The 9,847-nt window shown below is 39.8% G+C and overlaps 1 protein-coding gene across 4 annotated transcripts; it reads right to left on the bottom strand.

Moving 5' to 3' along the window:
* Positions 1-15: 15 nt before the first annotated feature.
* On the bottom strand, positions 16-9,577 carry scoca (short coiled-coil protein a). Of its 4 annotated transcripts, none has more exons than XM_026941437.3 (4): positions 9,364-9,577; positions 4,078-4,149; positions 3,901-3,978; positions 16-3,021 (listed from the first exon to the last, which is right to left on the bottom strand). In XM_026941437.3, exons 1-4 carry the CDS (start codon positions 9,494-9,496, stop codon positions 2,879-2,881), a joined length of 426 nt encoding a protein of 141 aa, XP_026797238.3. In that variant the 5' UTR covers positions 9,497-9,577; the 3' UTR covers positions 16-2,878. The 4 variants fall into 4 exon arrangements, with proteins under 4 accessions (XP_026797238.3, XP_026797228.3, XP_053088588.1 ...); XM_026941427.3 differs by having other exon boundaries at positions 3,901-3,981; positions 9,364-9,552; XM_053232613.1 differs by lacking the exon at positions 9,364-9,577 and adding an exon at positions 5,149-5,291.
* Between the last annotated feature and the right edge of the window lie 270 nt (positions 9,578-9,847).

Genomic DNA, 9,847 nt, shown 5'->3' with positions numbered 1-9,847 from the left:
ATAAAAGACTCAAACTAAGCAAAAGCAAAAACAATTTATTAACACAAGTTTGTAATAGTACAATTTACACGCAAGGCTTTATCTACATTGGATGTGTGCAGCCTCAAGTTAATACCTGAAGAAATGTTCATATACATTATTAAAGTACATTAACACAATAATAAATAATGTAATACATGACCATTCCTTTGTAACAATGAAGCTCTATCATGTTTATGACTTGAGTTCTGTATGTTGCACAGTGAAGTGTCACACTTGTAACATTGCTATCTCTACATTAATTAATGTCCAGAAAATGTAATTACATTAATCTAATCAGTTCTACCTTACTCATACGCTGCACCTCTAAAATCTGTTTATTTAGTGAGACCGCGTTGGAGACGTATCTAAAGTTATTGTCTTGTTATTTCCCGGCTCTACTTTGTCTACATGGTTTGCAGAAATCAAATGCACCCGTGGATCCAGAGTACTCTCTCAGATCAATATCACTCAACACGGCTGCTATTTCCCTTTTTACTGTAAAAGCCAGACGGTCCATTTATTAGTGCCGTCTCACATCCTCATCTCCACTGTCCTTTCATGTATCCAGCAAGTCATCCTTTCTACACTTCACTGTAATGTTAGTGCAATCTACTGTTCTCTTTCCACCTCTTGCTACAGTTGTATTTATTCATTTTGAAGATGCTGTTAAACAAAGTGAATAAGATGAGAGTAAACAATCAGAGAACAGAGCAGTGAAAAATTAACAGCCCTGACATAGCAAGTCAATGTCCAAGAACTAGCGCTAACCAAACAGGGGTTTTACTCCTGTTGCTGTCTGTTATCTGTGAAACAAAGACAACAGCTGATGTACTTTCTGCTCCTTTGTGAAAGGAAATGTCTCTCTGTAAGCAGCAGTCTGTATTTGTAACTTAAAAATTAAACTGGAAGACAGTATTGTGGAAAAATCGTGTCCCAAATCGCATACTGCTGCAACTAGTTATGTCTAAATAGTACTACCTTAACTATTTAGTGTGATAGTATCTGACTTGGGAAGTTGCTAAATAACCTAGCCTAGATCTCATTTATTAGCCACCATGCATCTATTTAAAAATCTGCTCAATCAAGAAAGAAAGTGACCCTCGGTAGTTATGGAACAGTCTTCTCGTCTCTAACACACAGAGCGGCTTCTAGCTCTATAAGCAGTCACTTAGGGCCCCCGTAAGAATGAATTTTTTTTTGTTTGTTTGTTTGTTTGTTTTTTAATTCGTACACTATTGCCAACAGTTTGTGAACACTTGACCATCTCATGTGGATCCCATTCCAAAACCAAGGGCATTATAACACCCTTATAACAGCTTCTGCTCTTCTGGGAGGGCTTTCCACTACATTCTGGAACGTGGCTGTTGGGATTTTTGCCCATTCAGCCACCAGAGCTTTAGTGATGTCGTGGGCGAGAAGGTCTGGCACACAGTCAATATTCCAGTTCATCGCAAAAGTGTTGGAGTTGGACTCTTTCCAAAAAAACTTCACAACCCCTTTCTTCATGGAGCTTGCTTTATGCACAGGGGAATTGTCATGCTAGAACATGTTTGGTCCCCTTAGTTCCAGTGAAGGGAAATCTTAATGCTACACCATAGAAAGACATTCTATACCACAATGTGCTTCCAGTTACGTGGCAAAAGTTTGGAGAAGGCCCATGTGTGATGTGGGTTTGATGGTCAGGTGTCCACATACTGTTGGTCATATAGTGTATATATTGTAATAATTTTTTTGAGATCTACAAATCTTTTGGAGATGTTGAGTTCATGGTTCTCATGTATCAGGATTTCACATAGAAGGCCCCCTTGTGGTGTGAAAATTGTATCTGGCTTGGTGACGCAAAGTAGTTGACATCCTGATGCACAGGCCTATTCTATGTCTAACAAGCATGCATACTGGTGGCAGTAGTGGCTCAGTGGTTAAAGCTCAGGGCTACTAATCAGAAGGGTGTGGGTTCAAGCCCAGAATGACCAAACTGCCATTACTGGGCGTTTGTGCAAGGCTCTTAACCCTCTCTGCTCTAGGAGCGCTGTATCATGGCGGACCCAAGCTAGGATATGCGAAGAAAAGAATGTAACTGTACTGTATTTGCATATGTGACAATAAAGACATTGTCTTTGTCTGATGGGGCCCAAGTAGGATGTCACTTATGGCCCCTGAATATTTATAAACAGCCCCTTAACTGTAGAGGAGCTACTACCTCTACTGACTTTTTATCAACTCCATCTCTGACTGTTAATGCAAAATAAACTGAATACAGTATAAATTTATAGTCCATGATAGTTCTACATCGTTGCCATTCATTCGCCAATAATCATCAATATCAGCTTCTTAAATCATGCATGTCTCTTTGGAAGAATACATAATGGCACCTCATGCACGTTCAGGTTAATCTTCCTGTGCTGCAGAGTTCACGGCACGTCTCGTCTGCGCTTTCATCTTTAACATATCATAATGTAGTGACAAAGTACAAAAAAAAAAAAACAAGCAGGTCACTAAAACAAAATTGTGTTTGCCCTGTATTTAAAAAGAAGACTGCACTATTTTATCAAATGGGTTGATGAGAAGCTAATAAAAGACCTACAGAGAAGCTGATGTGCATTAATGCTGTCGATATCTGACCACAGACTGAAAATGACCTCTTTAACAGAGCATATGTCTCTCAGCATGAGCATTATCCACAACCTGCCAGGACGATAAGGCAATGAATGCAGAGGCGAAGAGTGAAATAAGTTTTTATAGAACAAAATAAACTCAGAGCTCATGGGTGTACGTGTGAAAGCCTGAACATTGGTGCATACTGGCCTCTGTGGAAGGATGAGCTAGCCGTTGGGAATGAAGACAATGCTCCACGTGTTTATTTCCGTTTGCTCTTGGTGTCAGTGGTCTGAAACACACTCGAGGCTGACATGAGGTTCTCAATGTACTGGCCCAGAACCTGGTTCTCCGACTTCAGCTTCAGGTTCTCTTCCTTCACAGCATCCACTCGGGCAGAGAGATCTTGAAAGAGAGGAGGAAGGAAGATTAGATCCATTAAGATGAGAGTGAATCACTAATGCTCTTTAGGATGGTATGAGTGTGTCTGAGCCAGAGTGAATCACCAGGCAATATTACAGTGGAGGAAGTATATCGCAGCTGTGTAATATAGGGTGTGTCCCAAACGCTAGGGTTTGACAGAGACACGCTTATTAGATTTTATTTTAATTCGTAACCAGTCCTGGCTCATGACTACTGAGACTACACTGTATGTTCACTCAAAAATTCTATCAACGTGCATATAAACGGAGGTTGTGAATTTCTTGTGCTTTTAGCAATGGAGGTCATGCCAACTTTATCCTCTGGTGTACAGAAAATGAAACTGTACGACTAAAATAATCAGTAGCTTCTGCCAAATGGAGAAACATCAACATCATGCCACAAACTGGTGAACTTAGAGCTCTGAAATTTTTGGGTAAAAAGAAGAGCGGATCGTTGAATTGTGTCAGTAGAGAGAACATCTCTCTGACGTCTCATTATAACGGCATGGAAATAAATAACGGATGAATTACAGCTTCCTGTATCCTTATTAAGGATGTATACTTTGAAGAATGGGCTTGTTTCTTTAAGCTTGGATCACACTGACTGATGAGAAGCAGAACGTGTAATTTTCCTTAATTGCCAGTCTATTGTTAGAGGATCTTCATCGTACAATCTGACATGGAGAACATGTTTGTATGTCTATTGTAGAATTCGACCAAGATTTTACTCATACAGTGTGACAAGTACTAAAAGCACACAGTCTAAAACTGGCTAGATTTAAACAAGCCAATAAATCATTTGAGAGAAATGCTGACTGTTGAGATAAAATACCCAGAGAAATGCTGTGTCGTTAACTTTTACCTTCTAGTGTGTGTTGGAGCTCCAGCACTTGGTTAATGAGGCGTGTCTTCTCCTCCACTTCAACCTGATTCTCCATGTCTCCTTATTGGACAACAAGCGCAGGAATAAAACATGACCACACTGAACATTTGTTCAAAAACAGGTTTCAAAAAAAAAAAAAGGTTTTTGTGTATTTACCATCCATGTCACAGTTCATGGTGGAGAGCTGCTCGTCTGGTCTAGGGCGCAGGGCTGCAGAGTCACAGTCGGCTGAAATCAACAAGACGTGTTATTTAGATAAATAAATAAATATACAAAATTTGTTGACATGGTGAAGCTCTTTACACGTGTCTTTAACATTTACGGAAGAAGTCTCCAGTGTCAGTTTTTTAGTATCTTATTAACTTTAAGTGAGAGGCTGGTGGGAGAAGGACTGGAGAATGTGTACTTCATTAATTAATTTCATTAATTATGTTTAAAAATATAAGCGCTGGTGAATCGGTGTGGTATAAGAAGAATAAAACATGACAGTGTGCTGCTGTAGGAAAATATAAATTAGACGTTATTTATTTTCCTAGTTTTATTCCTTGATTATATTCTATTCGTTTAAAACTCCACTCTAAATATCTTTAGAAAATTATCTTTTTTGCGTAATGCATTTTGATATGCAAATACTCGTGACGAATCGATGAATATGCTAATTAATCGATGACATCATCCGGCGACTTGTAGCGACCTTTCTGGACGTACACTAGCTACTTTCCCCTGAAAAGAGCTGAAAGTGAAGAAACTTTGCTGAGCTGGAACACCCCGTTGTTTTTAATTGAGCCAAACAACAAGCACGTCTTCCTAATGTTAACTAAACCCCAGAAAAACACTAAAATCTTTATGACATGGAGTTTTATGTCACAGCTACAAACCACGTCTTGCTAGCAAGCTAAAGAAGTAACGTTACATTCAGGCTAATCTCGGCTATGAAAGGTGGCTAACTCTTACTATTTGTTGTTGTTGTTATTAGCAAAGTCACAAGCGCTACACAAATAGCGAAAACTGTTCATATATCACTAAATAACAACACACATTTCAACATTATATTTTATTTAGCCGCGGATAATATATTGTACTCAGCAAGCGAGACTAAACTAAATCATTAAATCTGGCGCTAACTTGCTAACACTAGCTGTGCCACTGCTAGCTACCGTTACCCCAGAAATAATAAAAATACACAAACAAGAAGCTCAGTGACTATAACAGCATGCATCGTCTTACCGCCTGTGAGCTTCTGGATAAAATAACAATCTCTCCGTGGTAAGAAAAACACCCACGAAGGCTCTCTGGAATGATGACTCTACACACCAAAGTCCTCACACTGGGGGGTCGGAGGGAGTTTTACTGTAATACCGACTCTGACCACTAGAGGGAGCCAACAAAGCGTCAATGGCCAATACTCATGGCTGAATCCTAAATTCCTCATCACTTCGTATATAGGTGCCCTAAGTAGATGATAGAATAATAGGTTATACACCTTATATAGTGCACTACATGTCTAAAAATGTGTTATTTGAGATCCATCCAAAGGTGGAGTGGATATAAACTCAGAGGTGGAGAGGGTGTGAACCTTCCACACGATACGATACTTAAGGCAACGATTCGATATTTGACGATACCACTGAATTTGCAGTGATACAATATGAAAAAATTAGTAGCCTCGTATGGATATGGGACCACCTTTGTTCAGAATCAGGGGTACTGTCAATTTACCAATCATGACGACGTAGTGATGTGGTATTTTAATGTAGTAACATAATATTTTAAGTATCAGAGTTGTGAGCAAATCACCTTGCTATTCTATTTAGACATCATTAAAAAAAATAAAAAATTTAACACACCAATTGTCTGTCCTTTTTCAATAAAATTGATTTTTAATAATCAAGTATAATCGCTTATTTATGATTGTTGCCTTGATTCATTTTAAACATTGCCTTTTAAATTGATTCATTGATCCAAGTCGTCCGATTGTTACGCCCCTAGTGATGGCTAATACTGTTCTGGGTCTCAGGGTTTTTTTTGTTTGTTTGTTTATTTGTTTGTTTTTAACTGCAGGACTGGGATTATTTGTTTGTCCTTGTATTCATGTTTAGGTCTTTCGCATTCATTAAAATAAATTAAATCTGCATACTTTTCTATATCTCAAATAAATGTATGTCCCTGTTGAATTCTTGATTCTGATTGGTCAGATGTTTTTGATTCATTTTCTATAGTAGCAGATCTAAAAGTAGTTCCAGCTACAAGGCAAATCACGGGTTTATATTAATGCACTCTTTCTAATAGGTTATTGTTTTCATGGTAACAACCAATTGACAAGGACTTGTCCAGAGGACGCTCCACATAAACAACTTAAAAAAAGTGCTGGTATTTAACAAAGAAAAATGTATATTCTTTAATATGGAGATTTTTCTGTAAGGAGATTATTTAACATTTATGGAAGGAGTCTCCAGTGTGAGCGCTTTGTAACAGTCAGTAAGTTTTCCACTATGGGAAAGTCTTCCTGACAGAGGACATTGAAAGACAAGACTAGTGAGGGAACAACATTAAATGTAAATGTAATTTTTGGCAAATGGCTGTGGTATAAGAGGAATAACATACTTCAGGACATGGAAAATAAGCCAGTTCAGGGTGGGAAAGCCACATTAAGTCACATCACACTACCCTACTGTTGATTATTTTCCTATAACAGCACATCCCCATCTATTTTATTCTTTACATATTACATAAAGTGGTAGCTACATGAGTCAATCTTCTCTCATAGGAACACATTCCCATTCCCTATAACTTCCTTGGACACCTGGTCCATCGCAGGGCAGCCTGCACACACACATTCACACACTCATTCATACCTGGGAGCAATTTAGTATATGCAGTCCACCTACTGCATGTTTTGTGAGGTGGGAGGAAACTGGAGAACACATGCACACACGAGGAGAACATGCGAAACTCTACACAGACAGTAATCTGAGCTCTGGATCAAACATGGGACCCTGGAGCTGTGAGGCAGCATCGCTACCCAATGCATCACCATCACCATAATACAATAATATAATCTTATAATATAATATAGCTGGGATGGAAAATATTATAGAAAACTAAAATTAAAGCAATATAGAGGTTTGTGGGTGGCATGGTAGAGTAGTGGGTAGTGTTGTTGTCTCGCAGCTCCAGGGTTCCCAGTTCAATCCTAAGCTCAGGTTACTGTTTGTGTGGAGTTTCCCATGTTCTCCCTCTGTTTGTGTGGGTTTCTTCTGGGTTCTCTGGTTTCTTCCCGCCTCCCAAAAACATACCAGTAGGTGGATTGGCTACTCTGAGAATGAGTGTGTGAATGAGCCTCGGACTGGCATCCCATCCAGGGTGTATTCCCAGGTTAAGCTCTGGATCCACCACTGCATGACCAGGATGAATTGGTTACTAAAGATGAATAAACATTCACTCTTTCAGACACTGATGCAGCAGGGCTACTGGTCAACTTCACCTTCACTCAACAAATCTATTCTCACCAGAATTCTTCTGGCCAAACAGGAGCTTCTCTTGGGGCTTTATATCATATGATGAGCTGCAGATGGATAACACTGGACCATTTGACTTACATTTCCTAAGCACTGCAATGTGTGTATGTGTGTTTAGAGTATGTTTATGCAATCACTGTACGCAGTGCAGAGAGTGGATGGCTAAAAAGGCTAGATTCTCTACATGATACAAGTGTTGTCCCCAAGCACTGACACTCAGAGACTACAGGCTGCGGCTATGTGATCACATACTGTAAGATGATTAGCCTGCACCAGACTCACACACTTTAGACCCCATATGCTGCTCCAAAACAGAGCAAAGACTGTTAGAGAATGTATGTATGTGTGTGTGTGGGTGAGGGTGTGTGTGTGCATGAGAATTTGCTCCTGTATTCATATCAGAAAGTACATATCTTACCTCACACAATGTTTTGCTATATCTTTATGTATCTGTATGTGAATTATTATATAGCACTTAACTTCTTGCTACATACAGATGGGTGACAAATGACAGGAAAAATGCTATGGGGGCATTTACTTCTTTTTGCTGGCATGCTTTGGAATCCACTTAGAGTGAACCATCAGTGCAAATCAATACAAATTTGATCTGACTGATCACTTTTATCCTATGAGGAAACATTTCTATATTTCTATCCTGATGGGTGTGGTCTCCTCAAGGATGGCTCCGCCCCCAACCACAGGGGGCTCACTGAATGGTTTGATGAGCACGAAAACACAGGGTGTCCCAAAAGTGTTCATATATAGGGGAAATTAACGCTTTTTATCAAAATGTCTTCCAAAATTTTTCATACTTAGTTTGTTTATATATATATTTATATATTTTTTTCTAATAGCCTTTAAGAAAACAAAAAGAAGAACATATTGAAATCATTCTCATGGCTGGATCGAGAAGCTGTCGCAAGGTTGCAATGGATTTTAACAGGAAACATGGCAGGCACATCACACACGACACTGTTGCCAAACCTATTAACAAATTCAAAAAAACTGGAAGTGTTGCAGACCAACCGAGAAGTGGACGTCCACAAACATCCACTGATGAAAGCGCAACCGACGTGGTGCTGGAAAACATAGTCCCCTATGCATGGAGACGTGTTAGACAACACTTTCTACCACCATCATCAAAACACCAGCAGAGGAATATCTTTTGGAAGAATGGTGTTCATCTATTTTGTACAGTTCCAGAGATGATTAGAATGGATGCCAAGGTATTTGAAGCTTTTCTGGTGGCTCATAGTGGCTCAACATCTTACTAAGACAGCTTATGTTGGTTTTTCCTTTAATTTGTCCGTATAAATGCATTTCAATAATGTGACCAGATGGTTAACAAACAAGGATATAAGATGTAGCCTTTGTCATCTTGTCAACAGTTAAAACTCACACCCCCCACACACACACAAGCACACACACACTGTGATTGAGCAGGAAAAACCAGTGCTGCCTACTCCGCGCGTGACCTCCTGATGGTATGCTATGCAGTAAGCGATCACGAGGATGTATACTGTATATGCAGAGTCAGCAAATTCCCTCCTGTGTGTGTGCCTCTGTTTGTGTCTGTGTAAGAGGGAGAGAGGAAGAAAAAGCCACACCAAAAGACCTTAATCTAATTTGCACTCCTGTTTTTATATCCCAATTATGTTGTATTGTTGTTGTGGAGATGTATTTAATAGCCTGCACATATTATTTAACCCTCATGTCATGCGGAAAGTTCAATTTACCACCACAAGATGTGCGTCAACTGGAAAAACCCACATGTTCCTGTTCGATAACGTGTTCTTTGTAATGCGGGTGTGTGTATGTGTGTGTTTGTTCATATCCAATCAAAAGTTTCCTTTTCATTATGACCCAAATGTAGTTTCTGAGTTCAGATGAGCAGACGCCAAAACATGACATGCCGAGCCCTTACCTGAGTCATCAGCCAGAGAGATGTTGGTGAACATCCCGTCTTCGTCGTCCACTTCCCCCTCCATTTTTCTGTGTGTGTGTGTCTGTGTGTATCGCCCAGATCCCACAAAATCAATGCATTCACTATAGTTCATTAAAGCACCTCCCCTATTTTTTTGTTGTCTTACTTTGCACACACACACACACACACACAGACACACACACACTCTATCGTGGCACACCTGAAGCCGTTGGGCCGCACCCTGTCAATTATTCAGTGTCTCTACAGCAACAGGCTGGACCTGCGAGGTGGCTCAGGTGACATCGCCCCAAGGCAAGCACACTGAGTGGAGCAAAGAGTTCAAAGGTCACTCTCCTTGCTTTTATGAGTTTAAGCCAGCCCTCTGCTCCAGCATCTCACGTCAAGAAAGCATGACTTATTGTTTTAATGAGTGACACATTAACCACAGGAGCAGAACATAACACATTCAACATCACTACCTTAA

The sequence above is a fragment of the Pangasianodon hypophthalmus genome, chromosome 3 (genome assembly GCF_027358585.1).
Source record: "Pangasianodon hypophthalmus isolate fPanHyp1 chromosome 3, fPanHyp1.pri, whole genome shotgun sequence".
Taxonomy (NCBI): Eukaryota; Metazoa; Chordata; class Actinopteri; order Siluriformes; family Pangasiidae; genus Pangasianodon; species Pangasianodon hypophthalmus.
This window is presented reverse-complemented; position numbering and strand designations above follow the sequence as displayed.